This window comes from Tachysurus fulvidraco, chromosome 1, assembly GCF_022655615.1.
Source record: "Tachysurus fulvidraco isolate hzauxx_2018 chromosome 1, HZAU_PFXX_2.0, whole genome shotgun sequence".
Lineage (NCBI taxonomy): Eukaryota > Metazoa > Chordata > Actinopteri > Siluriformes > Bagridae > Tachysurus > Tachysurus fulvidraco.
Window position 1 is genome coordinate 39,457,380 of NC_062518.1, and position 17,671 is coordinate 39,475,050.

The window sequence follows — 17,671 nt, forward strand, 5'->3', positions numbered from 1 at the left end:
ACTGAAAGGATTCATCCAATTTATAGATTTTTTCAGAAATTTAACCACAGACTCACTTCACAGTAAGTAGCACATCAACACAAATGTATCACAAATGAATCACTAATTATTTGTATTGCTTTTATGGTTTTCAGAGCGGATGATGTATTACATTCCTCTGGAAAGCAAATACAGCTATTCAAACTTTTTACCACGAGATGTCACTAATGTGCATCGTTTTGTAAAGTCTCAAATCTTGAACCTTTACACGATACAGTTGAGGGGAGGATTGTTGTGCTTTGTGCTTATTCCACAAGCGTCTGAAGCTGAAGAGCTCGTAAACTGTATGCTCGTCCTTGCAAATATTTTGGTATGTCGCTAAAAGTTATATAAATGTATATTTAATCGATGTAGAGATTAATTTACTTTTTGATTTGTCATACAACGTTGAAGTATATTTAATGAATAAAATGTTCATGTCGCAAGGGAGACAGGAGAAATTCGTCACTTGTAATTATTTGTTTTATTTCTATATTGCAATGCATGGGTGACTGCTGAGCTCACGCCCTGTATGCTTACATAAGTCCTAGTTTTGATATTTCGCGAAGACAGTCAGTGAGTCAGCTATTCTGAGTCTCGGAGCACAGGAGTAGGGCGGTGTAAGAATATGGTTAAGTTCTCTTGGTTGATGGAAGGTTGATAACCAGTGACGCAGTTACATTTTGGATCATTTGCAGAATTGCCTTTCTTCCGTTGTTTCAGGGATTATGTTGTCGTGTGTGACCCTTCTGATTCTTTTCAGCCTGGACTCTAAATCAGGTATGATCTCTCTCTCTCTCTCTCTCTCTCTCTCTCTCTCTCTCTCTCTCTCTCTCTCTCTCTCTCTCTCTCTCTCTCTCTCTCTCTCTCTCTCTCTCTGTGTGTGTGTGTGTGTGTGTGTGTGTGTGTGTGTGTGTGTGTGTGTGTGTGTGTGTTGTGTTGTGTTGTGTTGTGTTGTAGACAGGGGCGGTTCTAGGATTCCATCTTTAGGGGGGTTTAGCCCTCAGTGAGAATATAAAACAAGAAGAGTATATTATATGACTACATAGTAAGCCAAAAGTTATGGTGTTATTTAAAATGGCAAAAGTGGACACCAAAATTTTATGCATGATGTAATGATGCCAATCTTGAATCAAATGAGTTTATGTATGTGTGCATTCTCCACGAACAGTGTGTCCAATGAATGCAGTCATTAATAAAAAAAAAATATTCACAAGACAAAGACTAAATCAATAAATGTTATTTTTATTTAGTATTGAATGTATTGTTTGCATTATTATTTTGTTTGTGTAATCAACTCTGGTAATGAGTTAATCTGGTATAACTGATTTTGTAAAATGTCAACACAGTACTGTGTATATATAATCTATAGCCACACACAAATCTCTGTACATTAATTTCACTACTATAGCAGAAACATGCAGTAGTAGTACAACTTTTTATAACTGTACCTCCAACAAACTTTTACTTGAGGGATGACATAAAATACATCCTCACAATACATACAATTTAAAATAAATGTCTCCAATTAAATAATGAAAGCCACTATGGTGGGCTTATAGAAATATGTTTTCATTTGAAAAACATGCTTTTGTGGGAGTAACAGACACAAAACACAATCTTGCAAAGAATTTGAACATAAATAGCATAACATTGTACAACCGCATGAGTGCCAAATTCCCTGGATTTGTGAAAATTCTTTGCAGTTAATTTTTAGATGGTATTATTAAGCTGTATCTCCTATATTTCATGGAGGCAAAACGGTCAATAAGTTTGTCCTGATCTATGGAATTAAAGACATCTCTTTCAACTGACATCACAGCCAGGTGATGGAGCCTGTTTTGACCCATTGTTCCCTGAGCCAGGTGTGGAGGCGATGTAGTGCTCTGAATGACCGTTCACAGCTGCAACTACTCCCAGGTATTGTTATTGCTGCCTAGATAGGAGTTTTCATCCAGTTGATTATACACTGTGATCATATCATTAGGACCACCACCAACCTCTGCTTTTCGCTTCAGAAAGTTTCTGGCCCCAATAACTTCTTCTGGCTTCAAATCAGTTTTGTAATTCTGTGCCAGTACTGTCAGATCAGGCTCAGAAAAGAAGTTCTGTGAAGTTGGACAACATGCCTGTATACCTTGGATCATCTCAACATTCGGAAAACCGTCTCTCTAGTTCAGCAATCATTCAATCAAGACAAGAAAACAACAGTTTCCTTTTTAGCTGCTCTAAATGACTAACACTGTCCTCCCTCCCTGATCCACAAGATGATTGGAGCACAAAGTCATCCATTTGTTTCATTCTTCTTTTCCTGTGACCAGAGGACTGCCCTTCCACTGAAATCTGATTAGCAATGCATATGGCCATTGTTCTAACATGCAAATCTGCAGCAGTGGTATCACTTCTTTTCTCCTTCTGCTGGACGCAATCCTAGTTGCTTTTGGGTCTCTACAAACTTGTGATGGTTAACTAAAGAACAGCTAAAAACGAATGAAGGCTTTCCAACATCTCAAAAAACTCAGTGGCTTCATTTACAACTCTACAGTACATGTGTGACATAAAACTAGATTTAACTCATGAGCATAGCAATGCACATAAATTGCTTCAGGGTGTCGCTTTCTGAAGTGGAATTGAATACGCTCAGTCATCCCACTCATGACTGCAGCTTCATCATAGGTTTGTGCCAAACATCTTAAATGGCCTATTCCTTTTTCTTGTAGTTCCTTCTATATTGCAGCACGTATTGACACAGCATCAAAACTATTCAGTTCTGCTAAGGCCAGAAGCCTTTCTTTTACAGTACCCTCAGTTGTGACATATGTGACACATATTGCCAATTGTTCAGATTTCCCCATTCTTGCCTCATCTGCCATAATGGCATACACATTGGATTCTAGCATTTCTCTGACTATTGGTGCAGTCACTTCTTGTGAACAGCAAGTGATCATCTCATTCTGACTTGCTATAGAGAGGTAAGTAGTGTTTGATGAGGTTGCATACTTCTCAAATCTGATAAGTAACTTGGCACTGACCCATTAAGAGATTTAAAAACAAGCACCAATATTTTAAAATGAATCCTATAATGGACAGGAAGCCAGTGAAGAGACGCGAGAATGAGAGAGATATGTTCCCGCTTTCGTGTGCCCGTCAGTAGGCGAGCTGGCGCATTCTGGACCATTTGCAGTCTGGAGGGGGAGGCCTGATTAATACCTAAATAAAGGCTGTTACAGTAATCAAGGCGACTTGAGATAAAAATATGCACAACTTTCTGAAAGTACTTAGAGGACAGGAAAGGTTTCACCTTGGTGAGTTGTCTCAATTGGAAGAAACATGATTTAACTACTAAATTAATCTGTTTATCCAATTTAAAATCACAATCCATAACAACACTTAAATTTTTTACAAAGGGCTTCACATAAGGATTCAGCTCACCGAGGTTTAGGTCTACTGACTCACAGGTTCCCCCTGGCGTAAACAACACCACTTCTGTTTTCTTTTCATTAAAGTTAAGGAAATTTATTGCCATCCAGGTCTTAATTTCTTCAAAGCACTGCAGTAGAGGCACTAGAGAGCAGGTATGTTTGCGTTCAAAGGGCAGATAAATTTGCATGTTATCTGCACAACAATGAAAAGAAATACCAAATTTCCTAAAAAATATGCCCCAAAGGAAGCACATACATGGAGAACTGAATAGGCCCCAAAATGAACAAGGAGATGCACTCTAGGAAGTTACCTTTATTATCACTGTCCTCTTTTTCATCGTGACCTCTAAAAGGTATCCCTTGTTTCCCAACATGCAGGTTACAGCTACAATCCTCTGTACGTACTCCCTTCTTTGACGTATCTCCTCTACAGTACATTTGCTGTTTCTAACTGCTGTATGACACTTCCTTGAGATGCACTTGCCTTATAGCTCTACCAGTACACTAAACTGTCCTTATGTGACTGTGTTGATTCATGATGTTTATGAAATTCAATCAAAGCTTTTTCCAGTTTTTAAAGCCAACATGCACAAACATATGCTTTTTCAGATTTCTACCAAATACTTGACATGCAAAGCTGAATGCTGCATTTTTCTGTTGGGAGTATTCTAGCCACGTAAAACTTTGGAACTTGACTGAAAGGTCCTTTTCTGTGAACTAAACAGTTCTTGGGGATAATATGACAATTTTATTTGTTTACCTTATCCCCTAAATCATTCAAATGAAGAGAAGTTGCTGCCTGCATTTCACATACAGACTCGTCCTCCTCCCTGTCTTCACATGTTGCCTCTCAGTCTTCGTCTTCTCCTCTGTTTACATTTGTGTCTCTGTTTTGTCTCTCTAAGGCTTCACAGTCCGCCTCTCTGTCCCTTTCTTCCCTGTCTTCACATGTCATTCTGCTGTCCTTCTCTTCATCTCCATGTACTATGATGAAACATGATATAGTATTAGCATGTCAAGTGTACAGAGACCATATAAAAAATTACTCTCCTATCTATTACTTCTCTTCATTATTAGCCTAGGCATTTTAATATCCAATAAAAGTAAAAGCAAGGGTAGACACACACTTCCACTTATCCTGGGATGAGGGGATTTGGACACCCTAACAACTTTTATTACTTTTATTGATTATTTTATACTTCAATCAAATCATAAAATAGCATGCATAGATCAGTTTAAAAAAACTAAAATCAATTTCTCCAAATGTTATTTAAATCATGCATAATCCCTTTAATTACTGTTCTATAACATTATTTTGGGGTTAATTATGCTCTTAAATAAAATATCTGTAATGATAGGTCGTGAGACGAAGGATCCATTTGCACACTTTAATGAGAACCTATGGTACAACAGGCCTGGGTCAGAATCAGCAAACACAACAACATAGGTGAGGCAGAAATCAGAATAAATAATACGGAGGAATCGAGTTAGTTCTTGGTTCAAGCGTTCAGTCTGGCCATTGGCTTGTGGGTGATATCCCGAGGTGAGGCTGATATTGATGTTTAATTGCTTGAAAAAAGCCGCCCACAATCAGGAGATGAACTGTGGTCCTCTGTCTGAGACGATGTCGTCAGGTAAGCCGTAGAAACGGAACACATAGTTGCAAAGGGTCTCTGCTGTTTCGAACACAGTGGGAAGTTTGGGTAGAGATATCAATTAAAATTCAATTCAATTCAAGTTTATTTGTATAGCGCTTTTTACAATGGGCTTTGTCTCAAAGCAGCTTTACAGAACATAAACATAGAACAGAAGGTAAACATAAAGAGAAATATAAAGAATTAATATAGTAAAAATTCAAGATATACAGAATATAGTTCAGTGTGTATGTATGTATGTATGTATGTATGTATGTATGTATGTATGTATGTATGTATATGTATTTATCCCCAATGAGCAAGTCTGAGGTGACTCAGGCAGCAGTGGCAAGGAAAAACTACCTTAAATTGGTAAGGAAGAAACCTTGAGAGGAACCAGACTCAAAGGGGAACCCATCCTCATATGGGTTACACTAGAGGGTGTGATTACAAATATACAGTCAAACAAATGTTGAATTGGTGTAAAGGTCACATGGAGTTCAGATCTCCTCTTGGTATCATAGAGTCCAACTGGAGCTGGTAGATCTGTAGATGTCTCAGGATTCTCAGAGTCATCCTCATCTCAGTGGAGGTCCAAAATCTTCATCGCACAGAAGATGATCGGAGCTGGTACAATGTCTGGATGCCTCGGGATGGGTGTGAAAGAGAAAAGCAGTGTAGAGGGATTAACATATCTGCTGTTCATAAAAATGTGCAATTCTGATGTAATGGTGCATAATTTTATGGGATGTATTATGTGTGTGTGTGTGTGTGTGTGTGTGTGTGTGTGTGTGTGTGTGTGTGTGTGTGTGTACGCCTGACTAAAGAGATGCGTTTTTAATCTGCTTTTGAACTGGGAAAGTGTGTCTGAGCCCCGAACACTATCAGGAAGACTATTCCAAAGTTTGGGAGTTAAATAAGAAAACGCTCTACCGCCTTTAGTAGACTTAGATATTCTGGGAACTACCAGAAGTCCTGAGTTTTGTGATCTCAGAGAGCGTGAAGGATTGTAACGTGTTAGAAGACTAGTTAGATACATGGGAGCTAAACCATTAATAGCATATCAGGCGGCATGCCTTGGAGAACCGGTCAACGACGTTGAGTATGACGGTGCAGTTATTGGACTTGGGCAGATCGGTGATGAAATCAACAGCGATATGGGACCAGGATCATCAAGGGATAGTTAGTGGCTGCATCAATCCGGCCGGGAGCTGATGTGAGACTTTAGATGTGTTGCAAACGGTACATCTTTTAACAAAGTCTCGGGTGTCTTCGGACAGAGAGGGCCACCAGAATGTGTTTTGAGCCAGACAGGTTGTGGTTATAAAAGGTTATAAAAGAATATTTTTCAGCCTCCAGAATCCTATAAGTAGCTATTACATTTATTAAGTATTAATGTTGACTTTAAATAATGTCCTTTATTCCTAAAGTCCTTTTTTATATACGTCTAATATTTTTATTCCCCACAATACAGAACAATTACAGGTGGTTGGTCCAGAAGCATCTCTTGTTGCTGTAACTGGTGAAGATCTGGTTCTGCCCTGTTTTATCAAACCCACCACCAGTGCTGTGGACATGACAGTGGAGTGGTTTAAACTCTATGTAAAGGACTCATTAGTGCATCTCTATAAGAATCATGAAGACAGAAATGAAGATCAGGTGCAGTCCTACAGAGGAAGAACGTCACTTTTTAAAGAGGAGCTACAGAAAGGCAATGCTTCACTCAAACTCTCAGATCTCCGGGTCTCCGATGAAGGATTTTACAAGTGTCTTGTTGAGGACAAATCCTGGTCTGATGACATCACCGTTAATGTCACTGTTGAGGGTAAGATCTGTTTCTGCAGTGAAGTTATAAAAAAATTTTTAACATTAACATTTGTTTGTTTATAAATAATCAGGTTTTTTGTTCACACAGAAGCAGCTAGACACATATGATGTAAATACTAATAATTCTTTGTAATTTAGTAATTTATTTGTTTGCTTAAAAACTTGCCTAACACAAATGCCATAGTTGTTATCCACAATATAAGTAGATTTATTATGCAATATGAAATAAATATCATTACTGTTACCAAGATGATGGTTGTTAACAAAATAGTAGTGAATGAGCATTAAAAAAGACTGTAGGAACTTGTCTGTGAAAAAGTAGTTTATGTTACTTGCAGTATGTTTTTATGTGCTGGTTTAAAAGCTTACATTCTACATTTTTTGACTAATAATAGCTCGGGGAAGCCACCCAGTGATCAGGATGGAGAGTTTTGATAACTCAGGAGGGATTCATCTAGTGTGTGAGTCTAGAGGCTGGATCCCTGAACCTGAGATTCTGTGGCTGGACAGAGAAGGAGTGACTCTGACCGCTGAGCATACACAGATACACAGAGATACAGAGGGCTTCAGCGTTAAACGCCGCATCACTGTTTATGATTCTAGTGACTCCAACAGGTTTTACTGCAGACTACTTCAAAAACATCACATGATGGAGGCAGAGGTTATCATTAATAGTAAGTGTCTATTACACTCATTAGTGTCTATTACAAAAACTCTTACACTTAGATTTAGAGTACTTCAGTCTACCGTGATCATTACATTATATAATTAGCATGATGAACACATGCTATGATAAGCATGATGAACATACAATTTTTATTCATTAAAACTTTAAAAGAAAAGACTTTTTTTTTTTCATTTTATCTATTGGCGTTACTGCAGCACTGTTCTGTGTAAGAGGGAGCTTTGTGCCTATACATTTATTCTTCAATTGTTTCTCACAAATATCCATAATGTTGTTTAATCTTAGGTAACATCTTTGATGTTTGGAAGTGGATTGTCGGCATTTCAGTTTCAGCAGGCCTTGTGGCTGTTGGATTAATAACAACTGCATTTAATTGTCACAAGAAAGGTAAGGTCAGTGAACAACAAACTATGCAGGTTTGATTACATTTACAGTTGTAGAATTATAAAAAATATTCATAATTAGATGTGAACAAACTTGCATGTTGGCTTGACAGTTTGCAATTAATCATAAGCTTGGCAAGTTTTTGAATGTAGCTTGAAAGGTTTAGAGGTTGTCAATGGTAATAACTGTACATGGAAAACTGTAATTCCGATTAGTTAGAAATGGCATAGGGCACAATTATTCTGTGATTCTGTGTCAATTTTAGCCTCAGATTATTGTTCTTGGATGACAGTACCGGTCTTCTGCTGTTGTCGCCTATCCAGTGCAAAATTCAAAAGTAAAGTATGAGGTGCCATTTTTACGATGCACGTAAAAATGTTTGTTTTCTACATGACTCCTAACTGTAAGCCATTTACTGTGTCCATTTACCTTAAAACTGATGCACTGCTTAATACACATGTGTGAAGTTCAACATGGGTCCTCATGACAAAGAGCTCTCTGATGATAAAAGGAAATAATTGTTGCTCTACATAAAGATGGTGTAGGCTATAAGAAGATTGCCAAGTCCCTGAAACTGAGCTGCAACATGGTGGCCAAGACCATACATTGGTTTAACAGGACAGGTTCCACTCAGAACAGGTTGACCAAAGAAGTTGAGCGAACATGGTCAGCATCATATCCAGAGGTTGTGTTTGGTAAATAGATGTATGAAAGCTGCCAGCATTGCCGCAGAGATTGAATGGGTGGGGTGGGGGTGTATTGGTGTCATTTTCTGTCAGTGCTCAGAAAATACAGTGCATACTGAATCAAATTGGTCTGCATGGATGATGCACAAGAAAGCCCGCAAACAGTTTGCTGAAGACAAGCAGACTAAGGATTGATTACTGGAACCATGTCCTGTGGTCTGATAAGACCAAGATAAACTTTTTGATACAGATGGTGTCAAGCAGTACAAAGTACAAAGACAAGTGTGTCCTGCCTACAGTCAAGCATGGTGATGGAAGTGTCATGTATGGGTCTGCATGAGTGCTACCTGCACTGGGGAGCTACAGTTCATTGAGGGAACCATGAATACAAACAGGTACTGTGACATACTGTACAGAGCATGATAAAACCACCCCACCCCCACCCCCTGGAGACTGGGCTGCAGGACAGTATTCCAACATGTTAACAACCCCAAACACACCTCCAAGACAACCACTGCCTTGCTAAAGAAGCTGAGGGTAAAGGTGATGGTCTGGTAAAGCATGTCTCCAGACCTAAACTTTATTGAGAATCTGTGAGGCATCCTCAAACAGAAGGAGAATGAGCGCAAGGTCTCTAACATCCACCAGCACGGTGATGTCATCATGGAGGAGTGGAAGAGGCCACACAAAATATTGACACTTTGGGCCCAATTTGAACATTTTCACTTAGCGGGTACAGTGGTTTAGATATTATATTTATATTAGATATTATATCTATATTAGATATTTAGATATTAATAATATAGTAATAATAATATATTATCTGTTTTATTTTCAGAGATTGAAAAGGAGCAGCAGTACAGGGGTGAGAATTAATGTTTTGTACTTTCAAAAAATCACACTGATTATTTATTTGGGCAAACTAAGGAAAGTCCATCAACAGACAACCTCCAAACAATAGAAAGACAGTTAACATTTTAACTGTGAGGAGGTACTGAGGCTTCACCCTGAATAAATGTAATCACATAGGTATATCCCAAATTTCAGCTGGAGGGTTATTTCATTAAACAATTTTATTATATTACTGATCTCATGTTTGTAAAACAAATGTGTTAATATTACACTTATATAAATACGTAGAATAGAAGAGTAGAAATAGAATTTTTTTAAAGGTATAGTTTTAATACACTCTTGAACAGAGAAAAATGGCAATGTAAGTCAAGTCTCTAATATGAACTTTAACTAATATAAATTCTTGTTTAATTACATGTTACAGAGTTTGTAAAGAAAAAGCTGTATGCAGGTAAGAAAGATTTTGCCTTTTTGTCTTTATTTACAGTTAAATCATTCTGTATTTTCTATGTGAGTGTGGGGGGGGGGGGTATTTTTGCATAGAGATCTACGGGTAAGGTGAAGCAATCGGCCAAGAAAGGTTTTGTTCTTGGGAGTAAGTATAGCTCATGAGCTCATGAAAGCTTTTTCTTTTACCTCTTGTATGGCTTGCTTGTATACAGCTTTGATTAGAACCTGACTATAAATGCTTGTTGAATCCAGCAGGTCAGTCAACACTTTTTTTTCCCCCTTTTTGCAAGCCTCAGTGTAGTTCATGTAGACTAACTCCTTGACTGTCACTATCTAGCTCCATCACTTCAGACTGTAGAGGTAAGTAACATTTTGAGTAACTGTTGACAAAAGAATTTGTCACTTTTACTGCAACCCACCACATCTGCAATGAGGTAAAAAGATGTTTTTGAAGTATTTTTTAAAAATACACACATACAACAAACTGGGAAGAATGTGCTAGTTCAAGTATATCATGTAGAAAAACCGTCGTTTGATAATAGTCAGTGACTCCGATTTCCGGGCCCCTAGGAAAGTTTATACCACCACCTGGGTGCCAGAACAGAAAAGAGTCTTGTTGTATACTTACCTCTTACCCTGAGAGATGTTGGGATCAGTCAAGCAGTGTTGGTAGCTCTGAGAATGGGAGATGCAGTGCAAGAAGTGATGAGCTCTTTTAGGTAGGGACTGGTCCATTTTTGAGTGTTTTGAATCCGATGCATGCAGCTACAAGATGCTAGTGGAGGGAGTGCAGTAACAGGGTGGTATGTGAGAACTTAGGCAGGTTGAAAGCAAGTCCTGCAGCTGGATTTTGGATCATTTGCAGAGGATGAATTTTGTTCATAAAGTAGGTAGACCTACCAGCAGTGAGTTGCAGTAGTAGAGTCTTGAGATGACAAGAGACTGAACAAGTACCTGAGCAGCAAATCCTTCTAATGTTGTAGAGAAGAAACTGACAGCAGCCTGCTGTTGCCATTAGCAACATGTGAGGAAACGGACAGGTAAATGTCCATGGTTACCCAAAGGTCGCGAGCTGTGACTGAAGGGGAGATCAGATCGTTAAGCAGGGATATTGCAAGATCATGACCTGGGGATGAATCGCCGGGGATGATCAGCAGTTCAGTTTTGCTAGGATTGAGTTTCAACTGATGAACTGTCATCCACAATGACATGTCTGCCAGACATGCTGAGATCTGAACAGAAGCTGTGGTAGCTGAGGGTGGTAAAGGAATTATAAGTTGTGTATCATCAGCATAGCAGTGGTAAAAATGACTTTACCAAGAGAGTGAGTATACAGGGAAAAAAGAAGAGGACCAAGTACTGAGCCCCGTGGGACACCAGTGGAGAGTCTGCAATGAGCAGATTTCACTCCCCGCTATGTTACCTGACACTAGTGACTTTCCAGGTGTGTCCCAGAAAATATTTTAACCCTCAAAACGACTTTCTGTATTTTTGTTTGAAAGTTGAGCCAACAGTGACCATTTAATAATCATACAAATTTACAATATCAAAGGAGTTGAAAGAGAAAGGTTCAGGTTGTGTGTCCTCCTTCCCCATCTCCATACTCTAAATCTGCAAAAAAGAAATTCTAGAAACAGCTATTTGCTGGTTTTAAATAAAACTTAGCAATCTTGAGGTGGAAGTTTCTACAGTGAACAATACAGTAACACTTCCCTGCACAAGCTCATTGACATTATCTGGGCTGCTCAGTGAGAGGATAGGCTACAGATTAGAGAAACCACCTCTGTGACTGCTAAATTACAAACCTGCATTGCCGAGCTAGAAGACTGATGTTACCGGAACAGTCTATGTACAGTATTGCTAATCTTCCAGAAATCACTGAAGGGCATGATAACATTTCTACAGCACTAGCTCACGATCTGGTTCCCATCTCTGGCTGAATGAGGAGCGATTGAAATTAAAAGGGCTCGCCATATGTTTAGCAACCTAGAGGCTGTGTTCAACACTCCTCAATCAAACCCAGGATCCTCAGTTCTAACATTCTAAAATACCATGAGAGTTTGTCAGAGACCATGAGGGCAAGGGAAGCAAAACACATACAATACGAAATATTTTACAAAACAAAATACATGAATACCAGAACATAAAACAAATCCAAAACCAACATGACAGTTAGAGACAGGTCAGTGGTACGGAAGACATTTGGCTGAAGTAATTGATGCAAAAGGAGATGCCACAAGCTACTAAGTAAAAGCATTCACATACTTCCACAAAAGTATTTGTTGAAATAAATAATGTCAATATATCTTTTTTATGTGTCCATCTTTCAGAATTTCTCCTTTACAAATTGGGGTTTGGATGTATTTGATGAGCTTATTTAAAATTTTTTTTACACTAAACTAATGACCATGTTTGGAGGGTTCATAAAATTTCGAGCAGAAATTCATCTTCTGGATCTGTTTATAACCAGCATTTACCTCTTTCCTCTCACTTGTTTTACCATGTCCACAAAGTTAATGACAAAGTGAAAGGTCTTTCTGGTTCTGGACTGTATCCTGACTCGGCTGATGTTTTTTCTGACATTGTTTTGACTACTTTTTTGATTGTTTATGCCCAGTTAAGAACTCCTCTGCCTTTGCTGCATACAGTATATGGTGACCAGTAGCCTTGTTGTTTGATCTTATCACCTCCACCCTTGCACAATGGTTAAAATGTGCATGCCCTTTATGTGAACACCACACACCCTGGCATCTGTAGTGGCACCTATCGGCTGCCGTATTGAATGCTCATAAGCGGTTCCTGTTACTGAATGCGAGTACATGTGTGCAAATGCAAATGTGTTCAAATGCCAAGGGAATCCATTTTGATCACATCCCCAGCATGGTCTTTGAAGACTAGAATTAGGTCTTCCTCTTTGTAGAGGCATTGCCATTTCACATTGCCTAGGTACTGGTAAACACTGATAGCTGGTAAAAACTGATGCAGTTCTTTCTCGAGTCCTAAAAGTAGTACAGTAAGCAATCTGTCTACTGTCTTTTCTTCAAACACTGTGATCCAATTCCCAACCCCATCATGGATGTCAAGGTTGTTAGGCGCCAAGGCACATCTTTTGTAGGTTCTGTCTGAAATGCTCTTACAACGGATTGGGGCGTGATGCAATTTGCTCAATCCCGGTCGGTGCGGGAAGGATACACAGCGTATGGACATCACCCCGGAAGAGGCCCACAACAATAAAAGAGTGAACGCTGTGTCAACTAGTTGTTGGGTTATTGGTTGACGTGTCATGAATGTTGTGTAAAGGAAGTGATTGATCCTGCTGTGTATTTCGGTGTTGCTGAGGCGTTGCTATTACAATTGTTTGTGTACAATATTGTTCTATGTACAGGGCTGGAACAGGTAAGAAGGAGCGTGCTCATGCATTGTTCATCTTAGGTAAGGGGTGGGTGCCTTCCCCTGTATGTTTATGTTAATGTTTTTTCCCCATCCTAAGTGGATAACGTGGTGTGCTTCTTGTAGTCACTATGGTTGTGTTTGACCTACAAGCCTTCTTACAGTAAGTGCTGTCTCTCTTGAGAGGTTGGAAGTGAGTGTAGAAAGGACAATTTGTTGGAGATTGCTGCTCATTTTGAAATTCTGGTGTCCAGAAAATTAGTAAAGAAATAAAACAGCTTGTGGAGTCAAAAACTCATGGAGTTACACATTTTAAGTCTGCCAGTTGACCATGAAGCTGTTATTTGCTTAAGCACTCCTATTGAAGCCGGAAAACGGGAGTCTGCATTGCACCTTTTAAGACTAAGGTGATTCTACCTGGGTTTGAGCCATTCTCTCCACAGACCTCTGGGTCTCAAGAGAATGCTCATATGAAAGTGCGTATACAAGGTTTGGAACTGTACAAGGAGGAGCTAGTTGACCAGAGACAGGCTGAGTATGAGTTAAAGCTTGTGGTCCGACGGATGGAGCTAGAAGTGGAGAGGGAAATTCGGTTACAGGAGTTAGATATGAGGGTGAAGGAGTTCACTCTTCAGTCAACTACCCAGCCATGTCAGCTTTCTCTCCCTGATCCTAAGCCTGAGTCTCCAGCTCCCACTCCAATTATACACAGTCCAGGAGATGCGGTGGTTTCAAGCACTTCTTTTGAAATTCCGAAACATATTGCACTAGTACTGCCTTTTAGAAAAACTGAAATTGACACCTACTTCGGCGGGTTTGAGAGAATTGCAAATTCTCTAAAGTGGCCAAAGGAATTGTGGACATTATTACTACTATGAAAGCTGATAGGAAAAGCCCAAGAGGTTTCCTCATCATTGTCTGTGCCTGATAGCACAGATTATGTCACAGTAAAAGCTGTGATCCTTTGTACTTATGAGCTTGCCCCCGAAGCTTATCATCAGAGGTTTCGGACTTTTCAAAATGGACAGATACAAACATGTGGAATTTGGCTCTCTTTTTTTGATAAAAGGCTCTCTTTTTTTGATAAATGGACTGCAGCCAGTAAAGTTACTAATCGGGAGTCAATGAGGGAATTAATGCTTTTAGAGGATTTTAAAAACTTTAAAAGCTGTTGTGTTAGCAGATGAATTTGTTCTACCACATAAGATGTTGTCTTATCTAGGCCTAAGCAACAAATGAACGGAAGCAGGAAAGACTGGAAAAGAGTTCTGGTCATGAGGGCCGACAACTAAAAAGTGTGGGTATTGTAAAAACTATTTCACAAATGTCAATGGTCAATGCCGATGAGTGTTACAAACATTTTCTTTCTAATGGTAGTGTGTGTATTTCGGAAGGTGAAAAAAGGAAATTGTAATTTTAAGTGACACAGGAGCTGCTCAGTCGTTTATTCGTGAAGGAGTACTTCCGTTGGCTAAACAAACATTTACTGGATCCCATGCTCTTTGTCAAGGTTTAGAGAAGGGGTATGTTTATGTTCCCATACATTATGTAACTTTGACATCTAATGTAGTGACTGGCTTATTTAAGCTTGGAATTCAGGCAGTCTTACCAGTTGCTGGAGTAGACTTTAATTTAGGTAATGACTTAGCGGCAGAAAAAGTTGTTCCAGTAATAGATGTAACAAAGGTGTGTGCTGACTGCTCTACAATATTCAATATTCTACAATATAGCGCCTTTTAATCTCTATCCCTCAGTTTTGCTAATCTGTACAAGTCCTTCTCATCTTTCCTCGTGTCTGACCTGGCATACATCTCATTGTATGCTTTCTGTTTGGCACATCCCTCTTGACTCTGTGTTGTGATTCCTTGTGATCCTGTCTATTTTCTTCTGTCTTTTTCTGTCCCACTTCTTCTTAGCTAGCCTCTTTCTATGAATGATGTTCCACCACCATGTTTCCTTATCTTCTTTTCTCTTTTCAGATGACACCTAGCACACGTCTTACCTGTTTCCCTGATTATTTCTACTATATTTTCCCAGTGATCTGGAAGCTCTTCCTGAACAACCAAAGTCTCACTTTAGACTTTACCACTTGCTCTTCTTTTTCTGACCACCAGAGGCATCTTACATATCACCATACAATGCTGTCTGGCAATACTCTCTACTACCGCCACCTTGCAGCCACTAATCTCTCTCAGATTGCCTTGCCTGCATAGAATGTAGTCTACCTGTGTACTCCTACCTCCATATCGGGCGGGCGGAATCCTCACATCTCAAAAACCATTATTTTTTAGGAAATTAAAAAAACGCCATATTCTTTTGAGTTATTAAACATTGTATCGTTAAAGTTGTTATTATACCTTATATTGCTATCATATACTGTTGTGTACCAACATTAACACCATACTTTCCCAAAGTCACATTTTATCTGAGATACAAGCTTTATCACTTGGGAGCAGGGAGATACGAAATTATGCTGTCATTGATAAGAATGGTATGGACACAGACGTCGCTGCTGCCAGCAGTGTTCACGAAGGTAAGTTTGCGAGCATATTATACTTTCTAATCAGCCTAATCAGCTTATCGTGTTTTGTACTGCATCACTTATAGCTCTTAAACTTTTAAAATAGAGTTTAGGAAGATGTATGTAACTACAGTCATTAGCTTTGGTTAACTATTGAAACCTTGTCTCTTGTCAAAAGGCTCAACGTGACCGCAGACTTTATTGAACACTGCTGGCAGCAGCAACGTCTGTGTCCATACCATTCTTATCAATGGCAGCATAATCTCGTATCTCCCTGCTCCCAAGTCATAAAGAAAGGACTTTGGGAAAATGTTGTGTTAATGTTGGTACACAACAGTATATGATAGCAATATAAGGTATAATGACAACTTTAAAGATACAACGTTTAATAACAAAAAATATTTCCTGAAAAATAACGGGTTTGGAGATACGAGGATTCCGCCCGACAGCGACGATATGGTTGAATTTGACAATAAAAGCTTCTTGAATTGAATTCAATCTAATGCATCTCAATCTCAAAATGATATACAAATAAATCACAAAAATAAAGTTTTAGACAGTAAACATTATTATTATTATTATTATTATTTTTCAATTTCAACAGGTTCCTAGCATAAACTTTAAAAGTTTCCTCTCTTTACAGGAGATTATTACAAATGTTTAATAAATTAATCTACAAATACTCTTATAAATCCTAAGGAATATGATCTGCTGGATGATTATTTAATCTTTTTTTTTCTGCTTACTTATTGCACACTGTGTTTTTTTTTCAGTGGATGTGACTCTTGATCCTGATACAGCTTTTCCCAGATTCATCCTGTCTGAAGATGGAAAACAAGTGACATGTGGAGACGAGCAACGGGATCTCCCTGATACACCACAGAGGTTTACAGATCTCTTTGTTCTGGCAATGCAAAGTTTCCCTTCAGGGAGATTTTATTACGAGGTCCAGGTCAGAGACAAAACTGAGTGGATATTAGGAGTTGTGAGAGAAAACATTAACAAAAAGGAGAAGATTACACTGAATCCTCATAATGGACTGTGGACTGTGGCTCTGTGGAATGGGATTCATTATGAGGCTCATGAGTATCCCATTTTCAAACTCAAATTGAAGAAGAAGCTGGAAGTGGTGGGGGTGTTTGTGGATTATGAGGAGGGTCTGGTCTCCTTTTATGATGCGAATTCCAGCTCTCATATCTACTCTTTCACTGGTCAGGCTTTTACTGAGAGCCTGTACCCTTTCTTCAGTCCTCGGTCCAATGAAGGAGGAAAAAATTCAGCACCACTGATCATCTCTCCTATAATTAAAAACTAAATGAATTTTCCCTTTACAAATTTAATCATCTGTTAGAGTGTATATAAATGAATATATATTTTCTGTTAATTTTAGTATGCATAATAAGAAATATAATAAGAAATATTCATATATATCATATAGCTCCCAATATATCATAATACATTAATAATACAATAATACCTCGTTGGTTGGTAGGATGATTTTCATGAACCTACAGTATCATTGCAATCCTACTCATTTTGAATGTGGAACTTTGTCATTTCAAAAAATATGCATGATCAATAAAATGAATTAAGTTCAGTTGCTGATGTCTGTGTAGATATAACTGAAAAACTGTATTTCTTCTTAAAACGTCATCAAACACAATTAAATCCATATTTTATTTGATATAAAGATGTCATTGTTATAAAGAAAAGTGTAAATGTTTGCCACACTGTAAGCATATTTTTTAAACATAGGATGACAGAAGTAGCCTTGTTAATATTCATAATGCAGCATTACCTGA

The 17,671-nt window shown here is 38.6% G+C and overlaps 1 protein-coding gene across 2 annotated transcripts; it reads left to right on the top strand.

The window, feature by feature from the left end:
* The first annotated feature begins 222 nt into the window (after window positions 1-222).
* Window positions 223-17,466, top strand: LOC113663024 (butyrophilin subfamily 1 member A1-like). Of its 2 annotated transcripts, none has more exons than XM_047815463.1 (8): window positions 223-349; window positions 742-798; window positions 6,549-6,899; window positions 7,297-7,575; window positions 7,872-7,973; window positions 9,495-9,521; window positions 9,933-9,959; window positions 16,643-17,466. In XM_047815463.1, exons 2-8 carry the CDS (start codon window positions 747-749, stop codon window positions 17,182-17,184), a joined length of 1,380 nt encoding a protein of 459 aa, XP_047671419.1. In that variant the 5' UTR covers window positions 223-349; window positions 742-746; the 3' UTR covers window positions 17,185-17,466. The 2 variants fall into 2 exon arrangements, with proteins under 2 accessions (XP_047671419.1, XP_047671421.1); XM_047815465.1 differs by having other exon boundaries at window positions 275-323.
* The last annotated feature ends 205 nt before the right edge of the window (window positions 17,467-17,671 follow it).